The sequence below is a fragment of the Lagopus muta genome, chromosome 6, assembly GCF_023343835.1.
Source record: "Lagopus muta isolate bLagMut1 chromosome 6, bLagMut1 primary, whole genome shotgun sequence".
Classification (NCBI taxonomy): domain Eukaryota; kingdom Metazoa; phylum Chordata; class Aves; order Galliformes; family Phasianidae; genus Lagopus; species Lagopus muta.
In genome coordinates, this window is record NC_064438.1 from 4,287,574 (window position 1) to 4,305,265 (window position 17,692).

Below are 17,692 nucleotides of genomic sequence, written 5' to 3' on the forward strand. Positions count from 1 at the left end.
CAGCAGTAACCTCCCAGTCCCACAAAAGCTACAGATCTCTTTCTATTGTCTTCAAATGAGCCACATTCTCTCACTGGTGAAACCCATAAACTGGAATAAACACTGAAAGCAAACAGGCATGAGTTTTCTGAATCACAGACACACTTGCATTTTCCATAGGGACCTCAACAGTCTGGAGAATGCAGTAACTGAAACCTCGGGACTATTTGCAAGTCCTGCATCTGAGAAGGAACAGCCCCCGTGTTCTACTTATTTCTGACAGGTCCTTGGAGATACCAGGCAAAAGTATTCACAGGAGGGCTAGGAGTCATATACAGAAAGAAGTATTGAACTCACCCAACTGGTGACGGGGTTCTCTGGCTGTGCAGCACTCCCCTCAGGAAGCAGCCTACACCCAAGAGAAACTCTCCCATCAGTGGCTGGCCTTCGTATGAGTCTGAGTGGCTTCACCCCTTCTGGTCACATGGGGAACACAGGTTCAAATAATCTGCTTGTGCTCCCTGGGCCAGAGACACCCCTTCACCAGGTGCTTAATCACCAGTGCAAGCTGTGGCCTAACAGTTCCCCTACACTCAGGCACCAGTATGCACACATCCAGCTGGACACCCAGCTGGAAAGCAGCTAGGCAGAAAAGGACCTGGAGGTCGCAGTGGACACCAAGTCAAACACAAGCCAGCCACGTGCCTGTTATGCACAGAAGGCTAACATTAGGGAAAGTCTTGCTAGCAGGTGGGAAGAGATGATTCTCTGCTTAGCACTACTGGCTAGACCATACTTGGAATATGGTGTTCAGCTGAAGGCTCCCCAGGGCATAAGAGATGGAAGAACTAAGGAGTGACCAGTAATGGGTCACTAGGATAATTAAGGGACTGGAACATCTCTCCTGTGAGAAAAGGCTGAGATTTGGGATGGTTTAGCCTACAGAAAACAAGGTGGGGTGGGGGCAGAGTTGATCTTATTAATGTGTATGAATATCTGAACAGATGATGCAAAAAAGACAGAGCTAGGCTTTTTCCAATGGTGCCTGGTGACAGAACAGTGACAATAAGACAAAAAGGAAACAGATTCCCTCTGAATATCAGGAAACTTTAAAAACCATTTTTATTGCTAGGGTGACAGAACACACTGGCTGCCCAGATGTTGCAGAGTCTTCTCCTTGGACATTTTCAAAAGCCACATTTGATGTGGTCCTGGGCACCTCACTCTGGGCAGCCCTGCTTCATCAGGGAGGCTGAACCAGGTAATCTCCTGAGGTTATTTCCAATCTCAACCATTCTGTGATTCTTAGAAACACCTGTGCACTAACTTTGCCATTTTCTCTCTGTAGATTAATCTAGTGTTTTCAGGCAGGATTCCAGCTGGAAACAAGTAAACGGCTGTTTATCAGTAGCATCAGTGCTTATGGTTAAAAGGATGTTCAACATAAGTACACTTGTTAGCCTGGATTAGTTTTCAGTAATAATAACTGTTCATAGATTGATCAAGAAAACCTTTGGTCCATATGGATCCATCGGTATTATTATCTTTGCAAGATGACAAATCTAAGTTAAAAGCCTTGTTAGCTTAAATTGATTCTTATGCAAGAAATAAAACTGTATCTTCAATAAAAATTGAAGCATGTAATCTTAATTTCATCTACTTGACATTAATGTACCTACAAATACATTCTCCTTTACAGACTCAAGATTTTTTCCCCTCAGTATTTTTAAGTCATTCTACATTAATAAACTGACAGCTGACCTGTACCACCTACTGCATGCCTTTCACGGATCAACAGCTTTTCAAACTTGAAATCTGTTTTTCAAGTCTGGAAATTAAACCACACACAGTTGTTTTTTGGTTTTTGTTCTTTTTTCTTTTTTTTTTTTTAGCCATTTCCCTAAGCACAGAACTCTTTCTTTTAGTCATACAACACAAGTGGAAAAGCAGCAAAAATCTCCATACCTTGTCCACCAGCAGGCCTGTACTGAATAGAAAATGATCACTTACAGCAAAAGTTCGGACTCACCACCATTCAGACTTTATCTAGCAAGCATTGCTAATTGAGGCAGTAAATAAACAGGTGTTTCACTCAAGGTCATGCTTGAGATACAGTGAATGAACTTCCTGTCAACAGATTCTACTTCTTGTAGAAGCAGAGGGAGGCACTCGCTTAAATACTGTCCAGAATCAGAATAAGTTTTGCCAGCAAGGTTTGACATCATCTTGAAACACAGCTGTGGAAAACCCCCCTTTTTTTTTTGAGGCTCATTTTTCCATGATATCACATTATCAGATTCTGTTTCAAATACTTATTAATACTTTTCATTCAGATGTAAATAATGCAAACTGCAACATTACTCCAACGCACACTGACGTACCCATTTCCTTTAACAGTATGTGAAAAGAGCTTTGCATTTTATTATTAGTTCCATCCTTCTTAATACAAGAAATATTTTACGGCCAGTGTGTGCTTTTCATCTTCACAAATGTATCTCACACTCGCAATAATGAGTACAATGCTCTTATTTGCAGCATAGAGGAGTTCCACAGAGGTAGTTCAGATCACTCTGGTCTCACTTTAATGTGAAAATCCTCCCATTCTCCTCATCTCATTGCATACAGTCACTTTCCCTCTCAGATATACAGTTTAAGTCATGTTATAAATGCAAGGACTGAGGCCAGGACCTTTGTATATATGTCGAGCACCCCCACACAGCCAAACACTAACAACAGCAAAGTAATTCTGCACAAGCTACTTTTGCATCTACAACCAGCTATTGTCCATTTCCATTAGTGCACACAAAATTACTGCTCCGTACAGTCATCCGTACAGTACAACAATAACCAGAGTTCTTACATAGTTCTTTCCAATAACTGCTCTAACACACTGATCTATTAATACCACATACAAGTTTCCCTTGTATCACCTTCCCTTCCATAAATTCAACAAGACATTAAAAAAAAAAAAAAATTCAGAAATACTTGGAAATTACATGTGGGAGCAAATGTGTTTAAAATAGCCATGCCTTTCTGAAGTGATAAATCACACTAAAGACACAGACATACTCTAGTTTCAACACATGCATGTCTCAGCAGAGAAATGGGTTTTTTACAATAATCTGCTACTTTCTTCTCCCAAGATAAGTTTTGACAAGGATTGGTTTCTGCCACACTTACCACGTTCAGCACTCATTCGTTACCATTTCTTGTTGTTTTCATCTAACACAGCCTCCCTTTACTTACGTTCTGAAACACCAACTGCAGTTCATAGAGTCATAGAACACTTTGGGTTGGAAGGGATCTTTAAGATCATCTAGCTCCAATCACCCCTGCTATAGGTGGGAACACCTCCCACTAGACCAAGTTGCCTAAACCTGTATCCAGCCTGGCCTTGAATGCCTCCAGGGAGGGGGGAATCCACAACCTCTCTGGGCAAACTGTTCCAATGTCTCACTATCCTTACAGTAATGAATTTCCTCCTAATATCTAGTCTAAATCTACTCTCTTCCAGTTTAAAGCCATTTCCCCTTGTCCTGTTGCTACGTGCCTTTTTATAAAGGCCCTCCCTAGCTTTCGTGTAGGCCTCCTTCAACGACTGGAAGGCTGCTATAAGGTCTCCCTGGTGCCTTCTCTCCTCCAGCATGAAGAGCCCTAGATTTTTCAGCCCGTCCAGCCCTCTGGATCATCTTCGTGGCCCTCCTCTGGACCTCCTCCAACAGCTCCATGTCCTTCTTGTGTTGGGAGCCCCAGAACAGGATGCAGTGCTCTAGGTGGGATCTCATGAGAGCAGAATAAAAAGGCAAAATAATTTCCTTTGACCTCTTCATCACACTTCTCTTGATTCCAACCCAGGATGCACTTTGTCCTTCTGGGCTGCAAGAGCTCATTGCCTGATCATGTTGAATCTTTCATCAATCGATACTCCCAAATCGTTCTCCTCAGGGCCTGTACCTGTGCTTGGGATTGCCCTGACCCAGGTAAAGGACCTTGCATTTGGCCTTGTTGAACTTCATGAGTTCGGCATAGGCCCACCTCTCAAGTCTGTCCGGTTCCCTCTGGATAGCATCCCTTTCCTCTAGCATGTCAATTGTACCACTCAGCTTGGTGTCAACTGCAAGCCTGCTGCATGTGCTCTCAATCTCGCTATCCACATCACCTACAAAGGTCTTATTTAACACCAGTCCCAGCACCAATCTGTGAGAAATGCCACTTGTCGCTAGTCTCCACTTGGACACTGAACCATCTACCACAACTCTGAGTGCAAGCATCCAGTGAGTGATCCATCCATCAAATCCCTTTGTCTCCAATTTGTTGGCCAGACAGCAAATGCTTTGCACAAGTTCAGACAGATGACAGCAGTTGCTCTTCCTATATCCACTGTTGCTATGGCTCCATCATAAAAGGCCACCAAGTTTATCAGGCATGACTTTCCCTTGGTGAAGCCGAGTTAGTTACCACCACCAATCACCTCACCTTTATTTTCCATGTGCCTTAGTAGGATGTTCAGGAAGATCTGCTCCATGATCTTGCCAGGCACAGAGGTGAAAATGACTGGCCCATAGTTCCCTGGACCTTCTTCTCCTCTAGAACATGGAGTTATGTTTCCCCTTTTCCAGTCAGTGGGAACTTCACCAGACTGCCATGAGCTTAGCAGCTTCATCTGCCAGTACCCTCAGAACCTGTGACGAATCTCATCAGGTCCCATGGACTTGTGCACCTTCAAGTTCTTTAGATGGTCTCAAACCTGATCTTCTCTTACAGCAGGCAGAACTTCCTTCTCCAAGCTCCCTCCTTTGCTTTCTGCAGCTTGGGTGATATGGCTAGAGCTCTTGTCAGTGAAGACTGACGGAAAGAAATCACTGGGCACCTCAGCCTTTTCCATATCTTTAGTTGCCTAAGAGTTATGAACTTGACAGAGAAAGACCTCAGCCCAATCCTTCATAATTTACCTTAAATAGTAGTAGAGCAAGATAGATAGTTTAAGAAATACTTAGGCAAATTTAGAATAATTCAAACAAAAGCCATGTTGCTACAAATTTTAGCATGTGTGGCTTAAATTTGCAGCTGGCTCAAGGTGCTACTTCCTCTTTTTCAGCCTCATAAAATCAAGACATCAAAGAGGAAACATCCCTCCAAGTCACTTCACACATTTTTACTACACCGCAAAGGTCATATTCCTGCCTTGTTTACATGTCTGTGGCTTTCATTGACTTCAAGGCCACCCTTCCAAGACAATGGACATCACATTTGCATGAGGAGAGCTTTAAAAAAAAAATATTAACTTATCATCGCATTTGGACATCACACATTTAAAATAAGGGAAAGGTTCTACAACTTAAACTTACTTGACATTCCCTGCAGCTCTTAGCTAATACTCGTTGACCTTCTGCTAGCACTTTGCCTCCGTAGATACACTTTGCTGTAATTTGGGAAAAAAAGGTGAGGGATTAAAAATGTATAAATAAAATGAGCATTTAAGTAATAAACAAAAGCAGAAGTATAACACTAATCTAAAACCAGTCATCACACTCATATAGATACATTAAAAATATGATACATTTTGTTTTCATCAGAAGTCAGTATGATACATAACTAATAATAAACTCATTTTAAGAGCAACTCATTTTAAAGAGCAGACTTCCTCAACTGAAGAGGAATAAGAGCATAAGAATAAATAATAGAGCCCAATTCATTAGCATTCATTAGAAAATATTACTGACACAGTAGTATTAGCTACTATATATATGTTACTAGAAGTCTTCATTACTTCTTTCAAGAAAACTGAGATGTTTCGTGTACCTCAGGAGTGTAATATAAGCACAGATTTCAATTAAACCTTGAAATTTTTTTTGCAGGCACAAAGGTGAACTCTTCAGCTTACTGGAAAACTGGCAAATGGATTTGATTTAGCAAATGATTCTATTGCATCAATCTACTGAAGAAATACATTTCAGAAAAATATCCTGAATATGCACCTGAAATAAACAGGTTTCCAAGGAAACTGAAAGTCCCTACTAAAAAAAATTACTGCCTGAAGTTTTGACCCCTCTGCTAAAGGCTACCAGCTCCAGACACAAACCAAGAGATTAGAATGTGAACTTTCCTCATCCTATGAAAAAATCAACTAGCTTTGTTTAGAATTACCACCACTACGAAGAAGGCAAACTCCAGCAAATAAATGGCAGCCAACAGCTTGGTCAAGTATTACCATAACTATTCATAGTAGTCTTGAAACTGAACGTCTAAGTTCCAGTCCCATAAAGGACAGTAAATACACTAAACTGGTCTATTATTTTCCACAAATCAAGTATCCATCACAAAGGCACTCTACATTACTAACAACTCAATGCTGAACACTGACAATATGACTTTTCTTGCAGTGTTTCTGCTATCTCTGTGCTCAACCAGTAACAGACTGGCCAATTACACTAAAAGGAAAGCAAAAGGATGTACTGCAAATGGCCAAAGATTTGAACATTTCCTGAGTTGCGGCAAAAGCACTGTGAAAGTGGAAGCATTCTAAGCACTCAAATCTCAGAAAATAAATCACAGATCCACTTCTCTCATAAGCACCTACAGGTGTGCACACAATTTTAGCAGTTGATGCCAACAGCCAGTTTTCCACAATAGCAACTGTCACAGCCAATTTGATTACAAATGCCTTGAAACTAAAGAAATAGTAGGTCAATCCTCATAATCACAAATGTGCTTCTAAGGATCTTCAGTTTAAACATACATACAAAATGCTCTTTTAAATTAAAAAAAAAAGAAAAGCAATTTTTCAAAAAGAACTGTTTTCATTGTCCACTATGCATACAGAAATCAGATTTTTTCCTTTTGGTATCTCAGTTTTCTTGACTTTCTCTAAAAATACCCCAGTTTATACGGCTGAGTTGCAAACTCACAAGGAAAAACTGCAGATCAGGAAGTTTCATTTACATCAGTAATTCAAGTAAATATTTTTGGGAGACAATGAATTAAAGAACTTTTCTGTTTTCTTCTATTTTTCCTCCTGACATGACTGCTTCTAACATGAAAACAGACACACCTGACAGCAAGTCAAGTTAAACCACAACTGAGAAAAAATGATGAGATTTTCAACACAATTATAGCCTTTTGTCAGATAGTAATCTAAAGCCAACACAAGATGGCAGGGATCAAAACAGAATCACCTCATTTTTAAAACCCTTAACATATCAGACACCAGAACTGCTTTGTTAGTTAACCCACAGCTGAGACAGGAAACTTCAATAATCCAGCCATTCAATAATCCCTAGAGACAGCAAATTACAAGTGATGATTCTATCAGAGCAAAATAAGAAAAGCTCAGAGAAATTAACACCTGTGGTGCAGCCTCCTGGAAATCTCCTGCAATTACTGCTACATACCCAAAAGCAACTGACTGTGGCCCTAGTATATCATTCTGTCAAGGAGCTGGCATTTGCAATCAATTTCAATCAACTTCCATACATCTCTTCCCACTGACTGACAAGCTGAGTTCTTGTCAGAATAACAAGTCAAGTTTGTGCCAATCACTGACAAAAGACAATTCTGACTGTTCATCTTTCCATTACAAATATCAGGACCACAGTTTTCATGGGGATATAAGCTGAAACTACAATTTGGTGCCTAGCAATTACTTCATGTCCAATTTTAACTGTTGTACATACATGTGTCAGCAAACACATGTCAAAAAAAGCATCCATACTCTACACATTCAAGAAGGAACTTTCTAGACTCCCGGTGTTTTAAATAAAAAGATATTCTGAGACAAAAAAATTAATTGAGGCAAGACCACCTTTCCACCTGAGTTCCCTGTTCATAGGAGTCTTTGGTAAGCAGAATACTTAGAACAAAATGCAACTGAAAGAAATGAGACAGCATGAGTAAACAACCGAACGAGATAACAGCAAGTGACCTTTGTGACATCCGTGCTTCGGACTAATGAATTCAATGACTAAAGCAAGCCAAAGGAAGTCTAAAAAAAACGCTCATCTTTTCCTAGTAAATCTTAAAATAATTCAACAGCTTTGTCTTACAACTTGTAGAAAAAAATTATGCATGAAGTTTGATGTTCTACAAGAAGAGGCCAAAACATTTATTTTTTCTGCTTCTTAAGGCAAGATGGGCAACAGTGCTCAGGTAAAATTCCCATGTATAAATTGTCTTTGTCCCTCATAGTACCATTAAGGCATCAAATACTGACGATTTCTTCCAAGAATGTTACCTACAGCTTTCATTTCCAGAAGACTAACAAGACTAACCGCAAAATTTACTTCTTTTCATCAACTTATTTTGAAATGAGCAAAAACAATCACTCTACACAGTGACATTCACTCAGGTTCTGAAATTCTATTATGTTTAATGAAAACCTTCCAAACTGAAATAAAAGACAGACAAAAAGATAACACCCGAGTTTATTACTTGTCAGTATGACAAGTTTAGACCAAAGGCTTCAGCAGCAAGAGGTACAAGCTGCAGCAAAGATACTCTTTTTTATTACTGCTTGTTTTTCACAAACAAGTAGAAGAACACTTTCACACCAACAAAACATAGCAAGACAATCTTGAAGACTTGCCATGCGTGTTCATTTAGAAGAAAATTACAAAAATCAAATTCACCACTGCAACTCACTTTACCTGAATCATCAGGAGCTATTAAAGTCTTTATAAAATGCACCTGCTTTTAGGCCAAGTTTAGGTGCTTAACAGAGGGCGTAAGAAAAACGTTTTTTATCTACTTACCCTTGCATACTTTACAGCACAGGCTATCCACATGCACTGGGAGAGCATCAGGAGGGCAATCAAGAGGGGGACAGGACATCCTTCGACATTCCACAGCTCCACTCTAAGAAAATGTTTTTAGGACAAAATTCAATCCCTGTAGTTAGTGAATACTATATACAAAATAGATAACGCAGAAAACTCTTATGGTAAATGAAATCACCTCTATGCATTATACACTCATCTTTCATTAAGAAGTTTAGTCCAATCCAGCTACAGATTTGAAACCAAAGCCATCTGAAGATAAGCTATCCCTGTGTACGTACCTATTTACTAGTTTTACTCTGCTTTCCCTGAGTATAACACATCAAGAAGAGTACACAAGCTCATCCCTACAACAACATAAGCACCACTTTCTGTAAGCTGTGCCAATCATCTCTGATACTTCCAACAATCTGTTTTCTATTTTCTTGAACAAACAGACTCTCTTCAGATATTTATCAAATAATTTCAACAAGACAAGATTTACATATTAATACTCTTCTGTTCCTTAGTTTTTCACAGTGATAAATGCTGAAAACAAGATCTGCATGTTGTTACCGTTCAAGATGCAACTAAGCATCTATGAATACTATTAAGATAAGGCCTCCATTTACAAAAACTACTGTGAAAACAATTCAAAAATCAAATAAAAGCAACGTCCGCATTCACCCCAAAACCATAAAGCCTTCACAAATATAATCAAAACATACAAGACATGATTGTCAAGGGAAAGATTTTATTTTTAAAGCTTCGACATAAGATGTGTCAGATTTTCATTTATTTATTTTACTATTTACCTCCCTATTGTTCATTCTGCCACTAGATGCATGCTAAAAACATAACAATTCTTGGAATTCATATTATGTATTCAAGGACCATTTTCACATTTTGAGTCCTACTTCTTAAAGTCCTTAGAAAGTCTTACTTTGCACGTGCAGTTCCTGCAGTGATCATCTTCAACCCAAGAATCTTTGTCTCTATAGATCAATCCATTTACTTGACAAGTCTTCTCACAGTGACAGTCTTCCAATCGACTCAGTCTTGTTTCCGCATAATTTAGCTATAAATGAAATTAACTTGATGAGATTTCTTCAGTTCAAACATGCAATTTTTAAAAGCCAAACATGAGAAAACTTAAAATTTATTTTTATCTGAACCAAATTTAACCATAACATTTGAAACTCCAAACCAAGATGTCAGCAGGTAACAAATAACCCTACTCATCTGACTTCGATGGAGCTGTGCGTGTGATCTAACATCAGCTTATGATATACACAACTATCTCTTGTACTGTAATGAACCCCACTAAGATCTCTTTAGGCACTACGAAAAGTGCATAAGCTACAATTGATTTTAAATCAAATTTCTTAATTGCTCATCAATTTGCTTACAAATCTTAAGTCCTGACAGCTAGCAGACTGACTTTTTCTAATTACTTCCGCCTGTTCATTGTCAGCATCAGCTAGACTAATGCTCTCTGACTCGTAGAGAGGCTGTAACTTTATGATAATAAGATTTACAGCATTCTAATACAGAGTAGTATTCCTAGACTGACCCATGGACAAGTCCTGCTCCTGGAAAAAAACCCTGGATTTGTGGATAGCACTTAACATTCCTTACTCTTTATATTACCTCCTCAATTCCAACTACTACTATCTACACACCAGCAATTGCTGTATTGACTAACGAGATACAATGCAATAACAAGTAGGGGCAAAGCACATCCATACAGCAGTAGAAAGAAGGCAAGGCTTTTGGAATTCCCTCCTCACCACCTCACAGACCTTCCCTTCCTCGGGGGCATTGTCTTAACACTCCCACCATATGCATATCTGGTAGCCAGTGTCATCATCTCTAACCCTTAACACAATTTCTAGTGACATTAACTAAAAATCCAAATAAAATTTGAAATTAAAAAATCCAGGCTGCATATTTGGAAGTAAACGTGCATTCTTTCGACCCCACAACTGCCACTGCTCTAAAAACCATCCCATTGCCAGCTAGAAGGCAATTTCTCAAGGTCCTGATTTTTTTCGCTTTCACATTTGCATTGGAACCACTGCAAACACTGAGGCAAATGACTAAATGAATGCATACCTTATCCTGTTATGAATCCAGTGCTGTAATTCTGATTTATAGGCTCTATAAAGGTGTGCAGTGCTGTAGGCTTTTTTACATGATGGTATATATTTGACATTTGTACATTTTCATCCTCTAAAATTCCAACCACTTTACGTAAAAATATTCTAATAAGCCTTTTTTCATTTCTGCCAGTATAAGAGCAAGATATTTAGAGGAAGAAAAGGAAAAAATTAGCAGGCAAGTAGCTGTGACCTGTTTCCTCTGCAGTCCTGAGGAAAGAAAGCTGAATAATTGTTCTTTATTTCTTAAATCGTTTATCTGGGGTAATACTGGGATTGATGCACATCTCCCCAGAATGCACATCTGGTGATTTCAAAACTGCTCTTCACATTTCAGAAACAAAACTATCCTCTTACTGAGTTGCTTGTTTTCAACAGAACCTCTTTTCTGATTGTTCTATTTAGTCACTATGTTTACCACCTAAAAGCCGTATTTAGTTTCATTTAAAAGGTGTCTGACCTGTCTTGTGCTTCTACTTTATAACAGGTCTCGTATTTAAAAAAAAGAAATTAACAATGAACATTCACATACAAGTTTGCTAGACAATGTTTAATTTTTTTTTCCCAGAATATGTATTTTTGAAAATAGTATCTAATATCCTTTGTCAGGACTATAAATATCTCCAGGCAGAGAAGAAAACACTAAGAAAATAAATATTTTCTCCCTTACAGCTTTCTGGATTGTTTATATTATCTTGCTTAGTATGCTTTTTTTTTTTTTTTGTTTAAATCTCATTTACCTCCTGCCCCATGAAATCAGCTAAAAATACCCTTCCAAATGTTGTCAAATGCACAAAACTAAATTTGCTAAACATTTAAAATCTGGCTCTTCAAATATCTTACATTTCCCAGGATATGAACGGGAATATAATACTGAAGAAGCCCACACCATACCAGTTTCCACATACTAGCCTAATCCTGAGTTCTTAACATTCAGGAATGTTCAGCTAGCTGTTATTCACATAGTGTACCTTCCATGTTTCTTTTCTGTCCATACAAATAATTGCAAAGAGATTTCTGTTTGAAGCATGTTATTTCTAGTGAAGCTAATAACAAATTAATAACAAATGCCTCACAAAACAAGCCATCAAATGTGGACAGGAACATTTTGTTCACAGAATTACCCATGGTCATATACATTCACAATATGAACAAATGAGATGAACTATTCCAGGAACTCAAGAGTTTTATTTATTTTTTTAAATATCAGATCCAAGCTGCAGTCTATCTGACCTCAGTGAAGGAAGCACTCCCTAGAAAGTTTTGCACTGACAGTCTTCAGAATCTCCTTCCAGCCCCAGCAACAAATAAATGAATGAAAAGCACACTTACACATGAGCTCATAATTTACCAAAAATAAATTATAATGCACTCTCCAAGTGGATGCAGAAGATGCCTGCACTGATTTCAGTGCAAAAATTGCACTGTTTTACCTATAATTTTTAAAGAGAAGCCAGCAGTATTTCAGCACGTCAGTTGGGAGTGCTGAAATATAGCATGCTCCTTTTCACCTGCAGCAAATGAACATGTTAGCTCAATTTTTAACACACTGATCTACAGTGCTTCCCTACTAACAGACAGAAGATTAAATCAATTGAACTAACTTATTGGAAAGATTCCGATAATTCAAATGATGGCAAAGTAAGCATAAGCTTTAGAAACTATGTCTTCACAAACATTGGTACAAAGAGGCCAACGGCAGTAAGCTCGTTTCAGGTCATCACTGTATACTCCTGTTTACTATCTACACAACAACTTTCTGTAGTCAGTGCTTTGCCTCTGCACCAGCACAAGACTCATGGGGCCCTGAGATAAAGCTCAAGGGAGAGCCCTCAGAGCTCCTCTCCTACCTACTGCATAATTTGCACCGCTACCAACAATACAGGACCCCACTGTCACTAGGCATGATGTTTTCTTTCCACAACAGCCCTGGTTTGCATCTTCATAGTTTTGCATTATATGAACAGCACTTGCACATTCATTGCAAACAACATTCACTGGGTTATTATACATCTGTAACCAATTACAGACTGAGGGAGTAAGCGAAACCCTAGCTATCACAGATCCTAAAAGCTACAATTGAACTTGGAACCACAGGGCCTGCTATTCCAAAACATCACGCTCATTCTCTGCATCTCCTTGTGCAGGGCCAGAAGCCAGGCATCACTGCCCATGCACGTTAGCAGGCCATCCTCTGACCACCTGCCCTGCCAAATGGGATCTCTGCAGGATGCCATACATTCTTCCAAATCCTGCTCTTTGCTTGCCCAGTGTCCCATATGATATTACTTATACCTGCACTAGTATTACTTGTGGCTACTGACCTCCAGGACTGGACAGACGGATACAAATCTTAGTGCTTCTCTCACACGTCTCTATTTCTTTTTCTGCTGCAAGTATTTTTCCTGAATAATAGTATTTCTGCACACATTGCTACAAAAACAAAAGTCTACACTACTATCACTGAAAAGGAACTCACAAAGAAGTATTATCTCAGCACCATGTTCTGGAAGTACAGAGTCTTCGCAGTACAAATGCTGCATTATTTGCTTTCCCTCGTAAAGTACTAGCAAGCAAAAATGTAATTAACAGCAGTGCAAGCAAGTCACTCAGTACAGTGCATAATTGGAACTTGCTCACGGCATCAGCAGGGCTCAAAATAATTGCCTGTTTCACACTGCAAGCAGTGAATTCAACTAAAAGCTTCACATTTCCTATTTGGAGTCAGCTTGTCCAAACCATATCAGCTGGGTAACTGGATTCTCAGTATAATGTGCACATTATCTTTAAAAAAGTTCCCTCCCTGTTAGGAAAGGAAAGGACACTTAGAAGCAGCAGAGTAACAAGTATCATACATATCAATGTTTTTCTGCTAGTAGCACTACTATGCACATCTTGGTTCTGAAATTCCTTTCCAGTAACAACACTGAGATTGCAAGTAACTCCAGGATGGTTTTTTTGTTGCACTTAAATCTACAAGTAGTTAACACACAAATGCTGATTCACATAAGACAATTAATTGCTCCTTAATAAGAACAGATGTTTCACTGACATTAACATCAAAAAATGTTCCCAGGGTTCCCTTCAGCACAAGCCAAGGGATCATCCATCTCAAAAACACAGCTTTCTAACCTGGAACTTGACCACAGCCTGAGCTGAAGGGCTTTAGGTAAGACAGACATTGGCTGCACAGTGTGGGAGCAGAGCCTAAGGAAAGTCCCCAGCAAAAATCGCTGCAGCTTCCCATTCATCATTTCCCCAGTCCAAAACAGAAGGGGAAAAAAAAAGAAAACCAAACACCACTCTGCCTAACTGGAGCTGAATTCACTTCTACACTGTAAAAGTCATTGATCAAAGGTGTTGAGATCAGCACAGCCAGCAGATTTATAGACATTTCCTCATTTCAGCTCCCAAGGAGAAACGATACCAGTCCTGAAGATTTCACAGGACTCCCCACAGGCAAAACCACACACTGACAGAATCACATGGTGAGGAAATTGTTAAGGGATTTCACTCCTTTGTTTCCACATTTATCCCTCAGCATGGAAAAGAAAATCAAGCTAAGGTTTCTCACAGAAATCAAACCCCAGGCATTTTGTCACTAGCTACCAAATGGTGAGCCAGACAATAGAAGCTGTATGAGAATTAAGTGACATCCACGAAACTGTCTCCTTAAGTCCACTGCAGATAGGGCTACTGGCAGAAAGAGGGGAAAAACAGCTCTACCATGAAAACATAAAATAACTGCAAAAGGAACACAGACTTATATGATGGTCTTAGTCCAAAAAGAAAGAGGGAATTGACAAAGATGTTTAGGTACCTACTTTTGCAGTCATTTTCGCCAGGAGTTCTTGTAAATCCATGATTCCTTGCACCAGGCTTAAGAAATCACTGCAGGTTGGGCATGCTCAATAAAGGAAGTTTAAAAAGAAAAAGGAAGGGAGGAAAAGAGGGGAAAGAGGGAAATAACCCATAAATAAATAAAGTCTGTCACACAGCTAACATGTCACATGCTGCTTATCTGCACATAAAATACAATCTGTTTACAGACATTGTGTCAGCACACGCAAGAATGACAATCCTGAAAATATATACATATTTTCTTCAAGAATAAAAAAATCATCCACATTAAAAAAAAAAAAAAAAGAGATTTAGAAAATAATACTTACTGCGATTCAGATTAGGACACTGCGTTATATATCCATTAGGTATAAAGACAACTTTCACATCTTGAATAACACCCTTTGTAAAAGAAGAGATAACTGGTAATACAGAATACAAACATTCACTTTGACCTGTGTCATAAGTCAGTTGTTGATGGTGTACAAAGAAGAGACCAGTGCAGTCTGCTAACGTGGAATGTAGCTCAAGATGATGAAAAAAACCAGCAACTCTTCCTCCCTAGTTTCTTGTGTAATTTTCATACCGTGCTTTTTTTAGTTTTGTGTTTTGCAATCAAGTGTAAGCTGCTTAAATGTCTCAAAATGGGACCAAACAAGTGAAAAGATACATTAAATAACACCCATTACACAAGACACTTGACCACAAGAAAATAAAACACCACCACAGCACTACTCTCTAGTGATTTAGCCAAACAAGACTGTGAAATCTATCATTATACAAGGAACAGTATAAAGAGCAAGAGGTAAGCATCTATATTTTAACTGTTGGGTCGTGCAGCCTGCTGGCTTTGTATCTCAGCAAACAGTTCATGTAATCACACCATCAGTTAGAATTAAATCTGCTTTCTAACCCAGGCAGATGGAGAGATCCCCTGTGTAGGGCTAGAGGAAATCAGAACTCCAAGGTCAGGAACAGACTGCATGTCACGTGAGGCTCAGAGATCAGACCAAGCAGGGCAGGAGAAAGTACCAGAAGATCCAGTACCAGCCTGCAAGTTATCTCTGAGTTGCAAAAGCAACTGACAAAAGCAGAGGACTCAAAGCATCACCCTGTATTCCCTGCACACGTCTGCCTTGAGAAATCCTAAATGTGTCCAGTAGCCTAAACATGCTGGAGGTACATTCACTCAGTGCAAAGCTCTTCCTGCACTTTTTTTTGTACTGTGTAGCCTGCTTACTCCCCAGCACCCACTAACTTCTTTAATAATGGCATGGTCATTAAGAGGAGCAAGGGAACACAAGGGACTGCAAGCACTGCAATTTACATTTCCCCGACTGTTCATCAGACAGAATGACACGCCTGTCTCCTCCCAGACACAGAAGAATTTAATACATTTCCTTCCAAATTAAAGATCATGGCAGTTATTACCTAATTAAATTACTGATTTCTAAGATCACTATAGTTTTTGGTTAACTCGCAGTGAAGCAGTTTTTGCAGACTAAGGGCAGTCACTTGCTCAAAATGCTCATTTCAATCCATAAATAAAATATAGGCCATTGTGCTTGAAGCCCTGCAAATGCAGCAACATTTCACATTTACATATTCGCTTTCTAAGACAGCAGAAGGTAATGAGAAGCACCGTCTTACTGCTTTATAATGAAATATTAACTGAAAATATTAATAGACATAATCAGATCACACTGTCTTTCCTGCAGAAGTGTGTATATTTATTAACCTTTTCATCTACGAGAATAATGAAACCATCGTAATAATGAGAAGCAATGCTGTCAACAGGAAAAGAAACATCCTGAAAGCCATTTTATGCACTTTCTGCTAGTAGTTATCAGTAAGAAATCAGAAGCTGAGGTACAAAAATACATCTCAGGGCTTAAGCCTCTCCAGCGAAAGGCTTAATCACAAAAAGATGAGTTTACAAAGTTTCAGTGTAGCATCACACGGAGTTAAGAAGTCATCCAGAGAAAAGCAATGCTTTTCTTTTGCTTTGTTTTTTTTTTCTCTTCAGTAAGTGCGTAAGGAATTTTCATCACATTCGCATTATATCTCCACTTCTGTGCCGTCGTTCGGACAGATACGCACTCAAATACAGATAAAGGGGTGTGGGGGTAATCTCATTTGCTAGAATTTTGTTTTCTGCATTCTTTAGTAGCCCCAAGAGGACAAACAACCTGAAGAGGACACATACTTCTGTCTCTTTTCCTGGCTACATGAAAACATGTTACTATGGGTTGATGTAAGAACACCAATTTAGCAGGACAGATGCCTTCTGTACCAAAAAACCCTTCTGAAATAGAGTTACCACGATCAAATACAGAAGTGACCCTTTAACTCAAAGGAGCACAGATTTCACTGATGTATTTTTTTTTAACAGAAAGAGTTCATTGCATGCAAAAGCTTATTACAGCCATAATTACTGCAACACTTATGAAGGAACCTGGACTATTCCTCCTTCAGCATTAAAGTCTAGGTTGCTTAGAGCTTCCTACAGCTGCAGCCAGAAGAATTAGGCATGCACAGCTCCCAGGGGGCAAATCCCTAGTTTAGTTTAGCATCAGGCAGAGCTTCTCAATCCACATTCTGTGGTAAGATATGAGAATTTGGCCTTGACAGAGGCCAAAAAAAAGGAACTTCTTTGTTCCTTTCCCAAGGAAACATCACCATTTATCTTTGATATTTAAACTTATAACTACAGCCAGAGCTTCACGATGCTCTAGTGTGAAGATCCTCCATCTGCACAGATTACCAGCTGCAAGACTAAATTCAGGTTTGTGGCACTAAATACCAAGCCCATCCCACGAGGATTTACAAACACAAAAGCCCTACTTATTGCACTTTTCATATCCATACTACATGGAGGATTTATCCCACACACTGTGTAAAGACCCATGCAATGCACAAGCCCTTTATTTCTACATTTTCACTTCCTCCATTGCTTTTCACCCT

The 17,692-nt window shown here is 39.1% G+C and overlaps 1 protein-coding gene across 3 annotated transcripts in view; it reads right to left on the reverse strand.

Annotated features, from left to right (window-relative positions):
* Positions 1-17,692, reverse strand: part of NELL1 (neural EGFL like 1) — a 293,522-nt gene that overhangs the window by 216,211 nt on the left and 59,619 nt on the right. For all 3 annotated transcript variants that reach the window (XM_048949311.1, XM_048949310.1, XM_048949309.1), the window contains exons 6-10: positions 15,058-15,130; positions 14,713-14,795; positions 9,673-9,807; positions 8,727-8,829; positions 5,328-5,401 (exon numbers count right to left, since the gene is read on the reverse strand). In XM_048949311.1, coding sequence (XP_048805268.1) covers positions 5,328-5,401; positions 8,727-8,829; positions 9,673-9,807; positions 14,713-14,795; positions 15,058-15,130 — 468 coding nt within the window. The remainder of the gene's footprint in view (positions 1-5,327; positions 5,402-8,726; positions 8,830-9,672; positions 9,808-14,712; positions 14,796-15,057; positions 15,131-17,692) is intronic.